The sequence below is a fragment of the Macaca fascicularis genome, chromosome 3 (assembly GCF_037993035.2).
Source record: "Macaca fascicularis isolate 582-1 chromosome 3, T2T-MFA8v1.1".
Taxonomy (NCBI): domain Eukaryota; kingdom Metazoa; phylum Chordata; class Mammalia; order Primates; family Cercopithecidae; genus Macaca; species Macaca fascicularis.
In genome coordinates this window covers 88,375,794-88,390,877 of record NC_088377.1, presented here as the reverse complement: position 1 = coordinate 88,390,877, position 15,084 = coordinate 88,375,794, and the positions used below count along the sequence as shown (strand labels likewise).

The following is a 15,084-nucleotide window of genomic DNA, read 5'->3' as shown; positions in this document are numbered from 1 at the left end:
AACTTGTTTTCCAAAGCCTTCCTTTTGGCTCAGTGTTAAATCCACTTGATTTAGGATAGCTTCAGAATGCATTTCAAAAAAGTTGGAATCATCACCATGTTGGAAGCTGCTGGGTATTCAACTGGAACAGAGGGAAGTCATATTACATTGTCTAAAACTGCAGAGCAAGTGAAGAAACGCTGGGTCAAGGGAACCCAAGGAAAGTCTGCTCCTTGACCTTCGGTCTTGCAGGTCAGCAGAATGTTCTTCTCCCCTTTGCTTTGAAGGCTCTGAGAAAGTGTTGTTACTATCCTGTAGATGGGGCAGAGGTGGGTGAGAAAGGGTCTGGATTATTACCTCAATTCAAATGACTCATTTATCTAAACTCAAAGGGGAGGGAGCTTGGACTGGATCTTTGGTTTTTGTTCTTTGCATGAACTTCAGAAGAAATACTTATCATATTTCATGACTTCATCTTTGGAAAGATGTGGATCAAATGGAAGGTGTCTAGGGGACCTGGGTTCATAGAGCAGTGAGTTTCTGAAGAGCATCAGGACTAAGAATGGCTGAGAAATAAATCTATAACTTACAGTCACCCCAGAGAGCCTGAGATATCCAAGGCACGAGAGAAAAAAGTCTCTTATTTAGGAGAATATAGTCAATCCTTGAGCTATGACATACCCACTGGGCTTTTTTGTTTGTTCTTCAGCCAGTACAATTTTTCTTGCTTACCCAGTTTGCTGCTTATTAAAAAATTCTCTCTGGGCAATGCATCTAGGTATATTTTGGATAAACATTTGGGGGCGTCAGAGTCATCTTCAAACGAAAATGTAAGCATTTCTTGTCTTGGCTCACTGGGGATAGCAGCCACAGACTTCTTATCTTGGTAGTAAGTGAGGCAGCTCAGTTCCTTCTCTTCTTCCCCTAGGGCCCTGGCCTGTCTCCAGCTCTGCGCCTCAGTGGGGGAGGAAGAGAAGGGAGGTAGCTGGCTGCTTGTCTCCAAACAGCAATGGAATGCCTTGGCCTGGCTGTTCAGTAATCCCCTGCCAGCTGGCTGCCTCCCTTTCCTCTGGGAACTCAGTGAATCACACCTCCGCAGCGCATTTGGCTCTTGCAAGCCCTGAAGGGCTGGAGGCTTGTGCCTGCCAGCTCCGAAGAGCTGTAGCCCAACTTCTGAGCATGGATCATGTTGGGACTCTGGAATTTCTGAGCATAAGAGGCTTTCCAGCTGCAGGGGAAGAACACTCATCTGGAGGCACTGCAGGATTCAAAGTGGGTTGGACTGTTCACAGGGAGACAGCGAGTGCTTTTTCTTTCCCCATCTTTTCTTAGGGAGCCTTCCAGGAGCAGAGGATTTTGCAGGTAGGGAAGCAAAGTAGGAGAAGAGTACTTAGTCCTTTTCCTGTATCTGCTCCGTGATGACCTCAGATAAGGTAAACCTTGCATAAGCTCTCCAGCCATCAGTCAGGGCATGAGCAGAGCACTAGGATGGTTGCACATATGACCAAATGCATATTTGGGGTTTTTATTTCAGTAGTTCAGGAACAGGCACACAGAAGGGAGCTAACTGCTGAGATGTCCCTTCTACCATTGGCATAGAAGCATACATTCTAAGCCTGGATCTTTTTCAAAGGTAGGGAGTGATCAGGTTTTAGTTGCTTCCAACTGGAGTGGCTAGAGGGTCTTTCTTTAGATGGGGTATGAGGACAAAGACCGAAGCAGCACAGGAAGAGAGCAAAGCCAATACATGCACATTCCCCTACCTAGGCATGCTGAATGCTTCCCCCAAGTTAGCAGCAGGCCTCGGTCCCAAACGGAAGGCCCCTGGGTAAGGTTGGCCAGCTCTTTGGCACTGCAGTGCTCCTTCCAGTCGGGTTAGCAGACTTGCCAGGCTACTTTTCACTTCAGTCACTCAGCCACAGGCTGAGAAGTTTCAAGTAGGAGAAGGGAAACCAGGAGCAAGAGAGAAGTGTGAGCTGAGCCCCATAGAGCTGTGGCAGGGTGAGAAGTCAAGGTACCTATGAGGAAATTAGCCTGGTACTTCATTACAATGTTCCTGTAGAGTGAAAGGAAAAAAACTAGGTCCATGCACTGCTCCTGGGGAATTCCACATACAGTTCCCTGCTTCCTTTGTGAAGAGCTGGTGATAGCAAATCCTGCTTCTTGGCCCCAGTTCTCCCCAGCATGCCACCTCTGTGGTCACAGTCTTCCTTTGCAGGGGTCAGGCTGGAACCAGACTACTGGGGGCTGGGAGGAAGCTGACGGGAAGAGTGCATCATTCCCGACCTCTGCAGCCCCTCCCTTGCCCACTCTCCTGCTTTCTTCCTACAGGGAGGGAGGAAGAACTTGCAGAATGGGAGGGAGTTCTGGCCACTTGAGGAACCCAACAGCAGGGCAGCTGTGGACCCCGCAAGAGTCCAAGGGCACTCCCTCCACCCCATCCACTTCCAGTCCTTCTCCAGCACCCTCCTTGCGTGCCACTCCTGTCATTGCCAAAGGGTGTTTTACAGAATTATTTTCCCCCGCCACCCTTGAGGCTTGCCCCTAGTCTACTCAACCTAGGTCCTGCAGGAACTCAGCAGTGGCAGTGACGCGTGATCCTCGGGCTGCTTCATGGCGTGCTTCATCTTCCTGTTCCACCTTCCAACCGCTTCCTCACTCCCCATTCAGTTCAGAGGCCCAGGCCAGGCTCAGGGGCCTTCCTGACACATTGCCAGATGGTCTTGTCTTCACAGGTCTAAGTCACCTTTGCATTCTCTGGGTTGCTTGACCTATGGCCATTCCAGCACATCAATCGGAACTTCCCCTGGTCCTTACTCTCTGCCTAATCACCCAGGACAGTTACCTGTCTCGTGGGTCAAGGGAGTTGCCATGCCGGCTCTGTTCACTGAAACATCTACCTTGTCCACTCTGTTGCCTCTTTTCTATTAGCCGGCTAGCACAGCCGGAACAGTTACAAGAAAAGTTCAACCTTTCCTCCTCTCCACCCCTCCTTGATCCACTATTTCTTTCCTTTCCTTGGGAAATAATGTCTTTCATACTCTCCAAGGTACGCATTTTTTTCCCCCAATTTGGTAACTACTAAAATCGGAGCTTACCTGTTAGAGGATGAAAAGCACCATGTCATAGTTTAATGGGCAGTGCATGTTCTTTCTTAGTGGGAACATGGAGTACCATGTGTCTTACTATGGAAGGTGTCTCGGAGGGGGTGAAATGCGGTATGTTGCTTCAAAGAGGCCACTGCATTCCCCTTTTTTTTCATGTGTCGCTTAATTCTCATCTATTGTGTTCTGGTTTCTCTTCCCAACCACGCCAGTGAAAAATGCTTCCCTGCAGTCATCCAGGGTCTCCTAACTCTTAAAACCTGTCTTTTCCTGTCCATGTTTTACTTGATCTGGATGTTGTTTTTGACAGTATTGGCCTTCTAGAATCAGCCTCCCTGTTTCTAGAGCACACTCTCTCTGCTGTCTCTCCCACCCTCCCCTCCCCTTCCCACCCCTCCCCTCCCCTCCCCACCCCTCCCCTCCTCCCCCCATCCCTCCCCTACTCCCTTTCTTATGCAGGCCTTCATGTCTCTTGGTTCCTGGAGCCAGTGATCCTCCGGATTTCTTCCTCAGTCCTCTACTCCTGCTACCCCTGTACCCCTGTGCCTGGCAATGATGCTCTTACCCTTTCTTCATCTGTCACCTTCAGATCAAAGGCTGCTGAGTCTGGGCCTGTACTGGGATCTCTCTCTGGACCCCTGCCTGCCGAATCTCTCTCCTTGTATTTTTTTTCACCATAAACCAGGGGTTCTCCGTCTGCAGTGATGTCTCCCCCTTGCCCTGCCATGGGACATGTGGCAATGTCTGGAGATGTTTTTAGCTGTCACCACGTGGGGGGATGCTACTGGTATCTAGTGGGACACGACTAAACATTCTATAGTACTTAAGACACTGCCCTACAACAAAGAATTATCCAGCCCCGAATGCCAATAGTAGCATGTCTGAGAAGCCCTGCGCTAGGCACTCCAGATGGACAGTGCCCCAAGCTGAACTTCCCCTTGAACATATTCCATTATGAGTTGCCATTGCATCCTGTTTCCCTGTCTGCCTCTCCCATTGGGCTGGGAGCTCATGGATATGAACTGTGTTTAATTCATCTCCTCATCTCCAGTCCTTATAAGAGAATATGAATAGAATATTAGATACTGAGGCAGCATGGCTGAATTAATGGAACATGTCATCACTGCCCTATGTCCTAGACAGTGCAAGGTCTCTGAAGGCAGGGTCATGTTAACCTACCACTGGGTGCTGAGGAAAGGTGGAAGCAGTGTGTGACATTCGAGATTTGGGGACAGGTGAGAAAAGTTGTAGAATGGAATTTCCATGCCTCTGCTGGGTGAGTGTGGGCCAGCCTCTGGCTATAAAATGTATGCAAAGAAAAAAAAAGCCTAAAAACAATTTAGAGTCTATTACTGTTTTGAAAAATTGTCAAGAACTTGAATAACTAGGTAGAAAAGGCATAAACAGGGTCTACATTAGTAAAATGAGATTTTAGAAAGTAAAGGCTAATATGAAAGGAAAGATGTGTTCAGATTGTGTTTGGAATAGTAAATATACTCTAAAGTCAAACCAAAAGGGAAGACTGCCAAGAAAATAAGTAGAAAACCTGGGAGGGGAAAGTAAGGACAAATCAAGACATTTTGGCAGTAGGTAAATGTTCACCTCTCATTTTAGCATTCTATTATATTCTCGTTTGGGTAAGATATAATGTCTTTACATCCCCAAAATTCCTTAAAGGAGATCTTTATGAAATAACAGATTGTAGCTCCACCTTTTTACCTCAAACTCTGCTTCCTTTGTATTTCCTGTGCAAGAGGCATTTTTACAAAGTTGTGAGCCCCATCCACCCCAGGCTCATGTGAATTGAAGGAGTCCATGTCACCCACCTCTTTCCTGGGGATGTCCCTGCCCTACATTTCCTTTCTCTTAGCCTCATTTCTTTCATTTATTTTGATTCGATACATGGCATATCTCTTTGTGAGCTGACAATTTATACCTGAGAAAAGGCATAAATTCTTATTTTTCCTTTTTTTTCTGGATTCATTTGGATGCCTTATATAAGGGATCTAGTTACAAACGCAAAGCATCTCAGATTGGACGGGAGGAAATTCTCCCCAAGAATCAGGAAAGCATGAAGCATCCCTATGGCCGAAGAAACCCTGCTGGAGGACAGGGAACATACATCCCCCACAGGACATAAGGCCTAGGGAACACATGCTGTTGCACCTGTGTGTTTATATATGCATGTGTGCATGTGTGTGCCCGTGTACACATGCATGCGTCCATCCTTGTAGCCTTGCGATACCCACAGCTGGGACTCCCGCCCTTCCCAGAAACAACTACCCTCAGTTGATGGCTCAAAAGACATGTGCTGCTACTAAGAAAGAGGAAGAGAAGGTTTTTGGAGTAGTTTACGGTGATCTGGAGAATAATATTGCACACCGACACAAGAAAAACACGGAAGACAATTTATTCTGGCTGAGGTCAGTTACTAAAAGCCACATAAAGTAGGCTTCTACCACGTCAGATTTTCTGTTGATATGTGGTAGGGCATCCCTGAAATGAGAGGATAATATATAAAAGAGGGACACATTAAGTTGTTAGACATTGAACTCCATCACCGTCCTTCCTCATTCAATTTGGAAAGCAATAAAAGAAACACACACAATAATGGTTGCAACTGGTGTGCCCCCCGGGTACACATCCTCACAACACCATGAGCATGGATGTATCTGCATCTTATTCTCCAGTTTAGGGCTAAGGAATCAGGATTTCACAGCAAAAGTCCATTCAGCTTGTACGTGGAGATTCTGGATCCAACTACAGGCTCTGGATGTTTTCAAAGAAAGCACTCTTTCCATTCAACTATGCATTTAATAAACAACACAGTAAAAATTTCCGTACAAAGAATTTTTTATTGACATTGTAAGAAACATTTTTTTCTTTGTTACAAAAGGACTAAGTGGTTCTGAAAGCAAAGGTAGAGTTCATCTGTGGCTGTGCTGCAGCCCCTGGGCTTGAGGTGGGCGTGATCACGGGGAATGCAGGCTTGTCCGAGGAATGCCTGGGCCAGTCACATCCGAACGCTATGCCTACAATACTTAAATGTATTTACATGTGTTTCTTTTAAAAAAGGATTACACATTTTATTTTTTAAAAATCTAAAAAAGGTGAAAAAAATGAACTTGTATTTTATTTTACACGTCTGCAGGATACACAAGGGTAACTTGTCAGAAGAGAACATCCTCCTATCAGTTCAAAACAACACCGGAAACCAGGATACAAGACAGCCTCGACTCTGCTACCACCGTGCGCTCTCTGGCTGGTGCACACACAGCCTCAGAGTGCTGACTGGGCAACACCAACTGGTCCCTCTCATTGACAAGATTAACATAAAATAAGGCACATACATCGCAAGAATCAAAACTTTGTGGCTCAAGAGGAAGAGCCAGTGTGTGAGGAGTTGGGAGGGGTTAACTTTTTCAGAAAAACAAAACAAAAATGGTTAGAAAAAGTTTAACACAGACATTAAGCAGGAGTACTGTGTGTGAGCCTGCATGTTTTAGAAAAGGCAGGATGGTGACACTAGTGAGGCGGTCCTCTTGCTCTAAATGCGCAGGTTACAGAAATGGAGAGAGGCTTGGAGGCTAGGGGTGAGTCTCAAGATAAGAGATGCCTAGCCTACAGAGATCCCAAAAGGACGTCCCAAAAGGATACTTCTAAGAGACCTCAAAAGACCTTCCTTCCACTGGACTGCCATGACAGATCACTGAAATTCTGGAGGAGGACATTTTCTTCTTCCCTCTCTCCTCTCCTCCATCCTTCTGCAATTTCCATATTGAGAGAAGTCAAACATTGAGCTGAAACTAGCATCTCCTGGAAATCTAAAAGCAGTAGAAAGGAAAGCAAATATATATATGTGTATATGTGTATATGTGTGTGTGTGTGTGTGTGTGTGTGTGTGTGTGTGTGTATGAATGGGGGAAACCCAGAAAACAACCTGAAACCACAGGAAAGAGTAGAAGCACAAGACAACAACAGAGGTGGACCGGATCACTGTGCATCCCTCGGGAAGGACAAAGCTGATACAGGAAATGATGGTAACTGAGAAATGGAGGTTGCATCGAAGAATACTACTGGAAGAGCCCTCTGATGGAGGAGGCCAGCATGGTGCCTTCCATCCAAGCTCCTTTCTCAGGAGGAATGGAGAACACTCAGGCCCCAAGCTTTGAAAACAAGAGTTGGAAAGGAATTGAGCCAAACCATTAGAGCACACAAGATAAAACCAGAGATTTGGAGATTTGTGGAAAAGTGAGACTGGATCTCTGATTTTGTGACAACATCATGCCCTGTTTCAGAAACACAGAGAAAACCTTGCTTTTTCAGCTGAAAAGTGGTAGAGCCTCCACTCTCCTACGCTCAGATCAGCAGTTCTCTTTTGTTATGGGGCTGTTCCAAAGGAGACACATCCTTTAATTTCAAAGAAGACTTACATGGGGGAGGATAGCAGGCATGGAGGGGAAATTGCGGCATCCCTCTGCTCGTCTCAGGAACATCTAGTTGAAAGCAAACCCAATAGTCTTAGCCAAAGTCCCCAACAGCAAATCAGCCTCCATGCGGAGAGATTCTTGGTCCAAATGAAAGAACATAAATATGAGAAAAGTGGGCTTGTCCTAACACTCTTTCTATTATCTAACACTTTATTTTACTTGATTTTGTCTTTCTTCTGTAATTTAAATGGCAGGATTAAAGGGGAAAAGCCACATAATTGAATTATCAATCACTTGCAATAAATCCAATTCCAGGGGTCAATGGGACAGAATACAGCAGGTAGCCTGAGGTGTTAATATTTTAATAGTTTACATATTTTTAAAAGCAATATGCTGGAAAATCCATGTACTCTTTGTGCACACACAGTATGACTTTTATGTGTATCAAATGCACATGGGAAGCAGCTGCACTTCAAAAATCTTTAAATGTTTTAATCCAAAAGTACAGATCCAGTCCACATTAAGGACTAACTGCATATAACACTTAACTTCGTGAATGGATGCAGCATTCAATAGACAGGGTGTGAAAAAAGGCATCCACACAGCTACTAAACATCTTCCCTAGTGCTCTCAAATACTAAAAATGGCTGAAGCAATTTATTCCCACTATGTGGGCTTTCTCTTTTACAACTAAGTTTTATAAATCCCTCAAAATAAGGTATTTAAAATGGAAATCCTCCTTCACTATAGTGGAATTAATAAATGTTACTGATACAGCCGCTTGTTGGGTTGTTTAAATACCTATATACTTAGAGCTATATATAATCAATTCTCAGTTAAAATGGGAGAGATGGAACTAATCAACAAACACAGCAACCCACAAATATTCCCCCAACTAATTCTACCCAAATGCTTCAATCTACAATCTATCTAACTTCTTACCAGAACAGATAAAAGTAGCAATGTAACTATCACCAACTGCCAGTCCCTTCTCTTTAACTGCAGTGCTAAACAGCACTAACTGTTCATGAAGGTAGTGGGAGGAGAGGCAAATGTGATAAGTGAGAACCAACCATACAGACATAGCCTCCCCCAAAACACACTTACAGACATGAAGAGCTGAAAACCAAAACTGTGAGCGCCTATTTCATGTACAAGAGCCCCGCATTCCCATTTCTGTGTAACTGTGGAAAGTATGCCCTGAACTGAATTGGGGATGGGGAAAACATCAATATTCTGTCATCTATGCTACAGTGCACCCACAAAAGATTCTTAAACTCGCTATCCATATTCTGATTCTTGTGCCCAATGTGGGAATTAAAATAAAAAACAGAAACCAAAACACAAAACAAAACACTGAGCACATGTAAAGGAGAATTTTAAAAGCTGGAAGTGTAACCCCTTGGTCACAAGCACACCAACTCCTATTTCCTTTGAGCAACAGCAAAACATGTCAAATCCTTTAATTTGACTGCTCTTCTAAAAGAAAGAAGAATATGCACATCACACATTTACATAGGTTTACTAAAAAGGGGTGGGGCTTACAGTTTTTTTTGTTTTTGTTTTTTTTTAAAAAAGAGGGTGGTTTGTGTGTAACAATACTGATTCAAAACTGAAATGGAAGACAGTTTCTCCCTAGAATACTTTAGGGTTTTTCAGAGTCCTTTTCCATAAAAGGAATATATTTGAAACACATCTCAGTTAGGTGAGATGAGATTGCTAAAATACATACAGAACTAAAAAAACAGCCAAAACAAAGTCAGCTTAATCTCTTCAACTCCTATTGATTTACGTTGGTTGCAGTCCCTTTTTCCTAAAGCCTATTGCATAACTGCAAGGAATTTGCTTTCTTCCGCTAGGGAGGTCAGCAAAGAGCTCATGTCCCCTATAGCCATGTTGGTGGTGCTCATGGACAGCGCTGGGAATGGGAGGGACGCCCGAGGCGTGGTGAGGCGGGAGGAGCTATGGGAAAGGTTCTGAATGACGCTTGGGCTCAGGGCCCCTGACATCAGGCTGGAGTGGTCCCCATCGTCTATGATGGCATCGAAGTCAATCTGTACCCCTTCCAGGTCATGGCTGTCGAGGCTGTCCACTGTGCTTGTCACCTGATTAGCACCTGGGGAAAGTAACTCAGAGTTTTTGGCGCTGGTCCCCTGTAGCAGGCAGCTGGTGTCTGAAATGGAGAATGAACCAGCTTTCATGTCTTGCTGACTGAAGCCCACGGTTTGGTCATAGAACTGACCAGAGTAATTCTGCAGATTAGAGCACAGCGGATGCGGCGGCCCTTTCATCTCCATCTTGATGCCATTCACCCTGCAGGTCTGACTTGTGTCACTGAGCTGTCCTGACTGCAGAGCAAGGCTGTCCCTTGGCATAGCCTGGCGCCTGCTGCCCCCAAAGCTGGCACACGGCTGGTAGCCCCTGACGACTGCCAAGCTTGACGGCTGGCTGCCCATGCCGTGAGCCCCTGGCAGGCAGCTCTCTGGCCCTTGATAGATGTTGATGTGTGAGGTAGCACTAACCTGCCCAAGCATCTGCTGACCGGGGCGTCCTGCCCCCGGGAGCTGCATGCTGTCGCCGAGGAGCTGGTGAGCCAGGTACCCCTGTCCCACCGGGTCCTGGGTCTGCATGCCATTCGCCATGCTGCCAGCTGACTCATTTGGTGCTACTGGCAGGCCGAAATTCAGCTGGCCCCCGCTCCCTTGCATGGGGGTGCTCTTCAGCTTTGAGGCTTGAATCCCGGCACCACAGGCACCGTCGAGAGCACCAGGGGCCACTGGTTGCCTGTTGAGGCAGTTCCCATACTGCGGGGCCTTACAGGGCTGTTCATGGAAAGCGTTTCCACTGGTGCCACTTCCGGGGCTGTTGTGAAGCATCAAGTGCTCTGGGCCAGCGTAGGGGTTGCTGTTCTCCCCGAGGGTCTGATAGCCCCCAGCAGGCCCGCTCCTCAAGGGGTTCTGCGTGTGGACGACCATGCCGTTGCAGAACCCAAAGGCGCGAGTCTGCGGCACAGCGGGCCGCGGGCCACACTTGAGCTTGGAGGAGGACAGTTCGGCGCTTCCGGAGCTGACTTCGTTCCACTGGATGGGCAGGTCGGTTTTGCTGCCCTCGGGGCAGGGCTGCTCGAGGGCATGGAACTGCTGGCCAGCGTGGCTGTCTGGCAGCCCGGGCGCGTCAAAGTCACCGGGCCCGTGGGGCACTTTGCTCTCGTCCGGGAGGGTGCTCGGGAAGTGCTGCTCGTACCCTGCTTGGTTCTGGGAATTTAAATACTGCACCACGTCGTCCGGCAGGAAATCCTCATCGTTCAAGTTGGCATCGGCGTCCATCGTCAGGGACTCCAGGGTGACGTTCTCGGTGATGCTGGGAGGACAGGGGGACGAGTGGAAGTTTCGGGACTGGCCGCCCTCGGGCCGCGTGTAATTCTGAAGCACGAGGCTGCGCTTCTCCGCGGACGAGGCCATCGCTGGGGGGTTGCAGCTGCTGAGGTTGCTGAAGCGCGGCACACGGGGCAGGGCCAGGCCCTCGGAGCCCGTCCGCACGGGGTCGCTGGCCCTCCTCACGCCGTGGCCTGGCGCATCGTGCGGCTGCAGGTGGCGTCGCCCGTAGCCGTGGGCTCCCCCGTCGCTGCACCTCCTCGGGGCATGGACGGGAGGCAGGGCCACGCCAGGCTCGAGGGCGTCCCCGAGCAGCGCCAGGCGCGTCTTCAGGCTCATCCTCTCCATGTTGGGCAGGGGCGTGGGCGGCGGCCCTCCTGTGGCAGCCGCGTACTTGGCCTTGAGGCGGTACTGCTGGGCGGGCGTGAGGCTGAGCAGGCTGGGCAGGCCGTCGCTCTGGCTGGCCTCACTGGAGCGGCGCGAGGCATCGGTGGAGATGGGGTCGTAGGAGTCAGCCACGCTCACGTTCTGCGGCCGGCCCTCAGCCTGCGACGCCTCGCTGGAGCGGCGGCTGGAGAAGCAGGGCGAGATCCCTGAGGAGCGGCGGCTGCTCAGGTAGGCAGAGCTGATGGTGCTGGCGCTGCTGTCCCTCCTGTTGAGCATGTTCAGCATGGTAACGTCCACCCCAGAGAGGTCGCTTCTGCCCGGGAGAAGCGTCATGGGCCCACCCAAGCTGCAGGTGTTGTTGGACTGTGTGCCTGGAGACAGAGAACGAGAGAGACCATGCGGAGAAATTCCCTTCGAGGATGACTTATACCAGGCATGAGTTACCCTTTTCTGTAAAGGGTCAGCTAGGAACCATATTTGGTGTCCCAAGCCACATTACCTGCCTCACAACTACTCAGCTCTGCAGTGTAGCCCCAACACAGCCACAGACAGCAGTGAGCAAACAGGCGTGGCGGGGTGCCCATGAAGCTTTCTTTACCAAAACAGGGGCGGCTGGAGATGGCCGCAGGCTATAGTTTGCTGATGCCTGTCTTAAACAAAACAATAACAACTCCCTCAATTCAGTGAAGCCCCTCCCCAAGCACAGTGCAAGGACAAAAGGAATCTTGTGATGGGTACACAACGCTTGAGTTGCAGGCAAGTCCCCAGGCAAAGGTATTCCACGAGTTTCACATTCACGCTCAGGGTGTCCTGTTCATGCCACATCCTATCAACAGGTAACACCCGTGTTGGTGCAGGGCAGAGCTTCACCCCTTAGGTGCTCTCAGAAGTGTAACCTCAGAAGTACAAACTGACCTGGGGACTGACAATGGGGAGGGATTTTTGACTTTCCTTGAACTGGGTAAATATAAATAAAAGTGGCTGCTAACCTCCTGGTTTTAAATTTTGGAAACCAGAGACAGAGTTCCAACCACAGATGCCTCTACTGCTGGCATTCCCTTACCCTAATCTAACAGTTATGATTTCACCATCAGAATATGAGTCATGCACAGTCACATTTTTTCCTCAGTATTATACTGTTCCTAGCTGTTTTTAAAATATGGACCATCCGAAAAGGCAACTTGAATGGGCTCAACATTAACGGATAGTTACAGCGTCATTTTAGGACTAATGGAGAAACTAGCAAACATAAAACCGAGGGTCTGCATTTAAAAGAACAACAACAACAAAAAACCCTGAGCAGATGAACGGTCTGATGTAGAACTCACCATTTCCTATGAGAGGAGAGACCGCAGGGGCTTTAGGGGGTAGAATGGGGTTCAGTCGTGGAAACATTCCATTCACTTGTTTTAGCCTTTCTAGTTTTACGTGCTCCATCCATTTGGTCCCTGCCGGGTTTCTCCTGGCTTGCAAAGCAAGGGCTGTGGTTGCAGTGGAAATGGTCGAGTCCATGATTGGGGTTTCATCAATGGCACTGAGGTCTCCTATACTACCTCCATCGGTCAGAGGAAGCTCGAGCCCACTGTTGGAATAGTTGCTGATGGGGGACTGTTGGCTGCTGCATGAAGACTGACCACCAGGGCTTGGCTGAGATGTCTGTTGGGATCAAGTGGAAAGGAAAGAAATGTCACCAGGGAGGGTCAAGGAAAGCGAGCCAATAATGAGAGCTCATGCATATCAAGATCTTCAAGATCATCGGTTGGTTGAATGAGAAGAAAAACTACGCTCTGGTGAATGGAGCTAGCCACTTTTGGCCAAAATGACGGATGGACCACCAGGCTGATGGGCACTGGGAGGCAATGGACAGCAGAGAATGCTAGCTGTAGTGTGATTGGCATGGTATCAGCCATGGAATCCTGCCCCAATCAGCAACTCTGCAAACACACTTCCTTGGTTCCAATCCCATCTCCACCACTTTATTCTTTGGGCATATTACTTAGTCACTCCAAACCTCAGTTTCCTTATCTATAAAACGGGGACCGTTTATTTCAGAGATTGTTGTCAGGAATTAAGTGTGAAGCCCAGAGAGCATACAAGTATAAAAAGACCTGGATAATAGCAATTGGCTCACAGGGTGTTAGCAATTACTACGATCCCAGGTGGTTTTAGTCTTTAGGTTCATTTTGCTCAGCTGGAACATAAACGTAAGATATGCACCATCAGCACACATTACCTCCTCCAACAAGAGCCCCTCTAGGCTGTTCAGGGCTGGTTAGCCAAGCTCTTTGTAATCTCTCCTCCCTCTTTCCACATTTTCTTGCTTTTGTAGAACCTCAACCAAGGTGTCAGTAAAAGCAGTTGAGAGAGGTAAAACTTCAATCATATAATAAGCTCGTGCTATATTCAGAAAGAAAGAAAGGCTGCAGATCACAGCCATCATGAGTCTGTAGAATGATTTCACCGTTCCCCTTAGTGTACTCCCTAACAGTTCACTAGGAGGATCAGGAAATGATTCCTTAACCCCAATCAAGTAGACTCTGTAAGATAATGCTGCAAATAATGGAATCTTAATCTAGTCCACCTGGTCCTCAATCAGGGAAAGTATTGCCTCCTCTAGTTCCCAGCGTTCCTGGAAATACAGGGTGGAAAGCCTGGTGCCCCAATGTCTGGGGATTACTATATTAAATGGCCTACAATGCACAGGACAGTCACACAACACGGAACTGTTCTATCTGAAGTTCCAGCGGTGTCCTGGTTGATAAACAGTCGAATCCTTTTTGTACAGATAAGAAAAGTGATGTTCAGAGAAGTTTAGTGATTGCCCAAAGTCACAAAGTGAATGGTGCAACTAGCCTGGACTCTTAGGCCGGCTACTTCCATGCGTCTGCAGCACTTTCACCAGTGTTACTATAAACACTGACAGCAGCCGAAAGGGAGAGTGCTTTACGGAGAGATAACTACACTCACTCAGTTACAGAGTATCGTAGTCTCAGGTGGAATGCACAGTGCCGCCAGGAAGGGCTCTTCCCTTTGGAACCCGTTCACTTCTTCTGCTATCATGGTACATACACCCAAGCAAATGAACACTTTCCAAGTAAGTGCCGCATGGTACACTAACTTTGTCCTGGGCAACCAAGCAGAGCCAAATAAGATATACAAATTTGATCATGAGTATGTGAAGCCTTGCTTAATTTTTGGCCTCAGCAGAGTGCTGGAGTGCCAGACCACCTGCTGCTTCCTGAGGTACTTGCTTCCAGAGCTTTGGATGTCGTTTACTTCTGTACTGTGAAATCAGAGTGTCTGCAAACATGAACCTGTGCATTTGTGTGAACACACAGGCAGACACACTTCATATAAGGCACAAATGCACTCACAACTAGGAAATTGCTTCAATGAGCTTCCACATTTAAATAGAGATTATATTGCTAACAACAAATGAAGCCAGATCTTCCTCAAAGAAGGTGGTGCACGTCTGGTCTAAGGATGAATTTGCATTAGTACAGTAATGAGTCTTTCAGAACATCTGCTTGGTAGGCCCCAGTGTGATTTGTTATGGAAACCTAGACAGATAGAACAATGAATTCCACCAACTAACTCCACATTTTTCACATGCTGAATGTTCAAAACACATTGCTTCTGTATTTGAAACATATCTGAGGAATGTTCACTACCAAAGATATCACAAAACCACAAAAACTAAAGAAAAATTAACACAAACAAGTAAATGTTAAAAAATGAAAACAAAACAAAAAGGACAGAGAAGCCAAAATTCCCTCACCTTATTACCCACTGTCCTTAGGAAGTGAGAAC

The 15,084-nt window shown here is 47.4% G+C and overlaps 1 protein-coding gene across 15 annotated transcripts in view; it reads right to left on the bottom strand.

The window, feature by feature from the left end:
• Positions 1-5,918: 5,918 nt before the first annotated feature.
• Positions 5,919-15,084, bottom strand: part of GLI3 (GLI family zinc finger 3) — a 280,541-nt gene continuing 271,375 nt past the window's right edge. For all 15 annotated transcript variants that reach the window (XM_065542082.2, XM_074036582.1, XM_074036580.1 and 12 more), the window contains 2 exons: positions 12,603-12,930; positions 5,919-11,645 (listed from right to left, as the gene is read on the bottom strand). In XM_065542082.2, the coding sequence (XP_065398154.1) occupies positions 9,334-11,645; positions 12,603-12,930 (2,640 nt within the window). In that variant the 3' untranslated portion in view covers positions 5,919-9,333. The remainder of the gene's footprint in view (positions 11,646-12,602; positions 12,931-15,084) is intronic.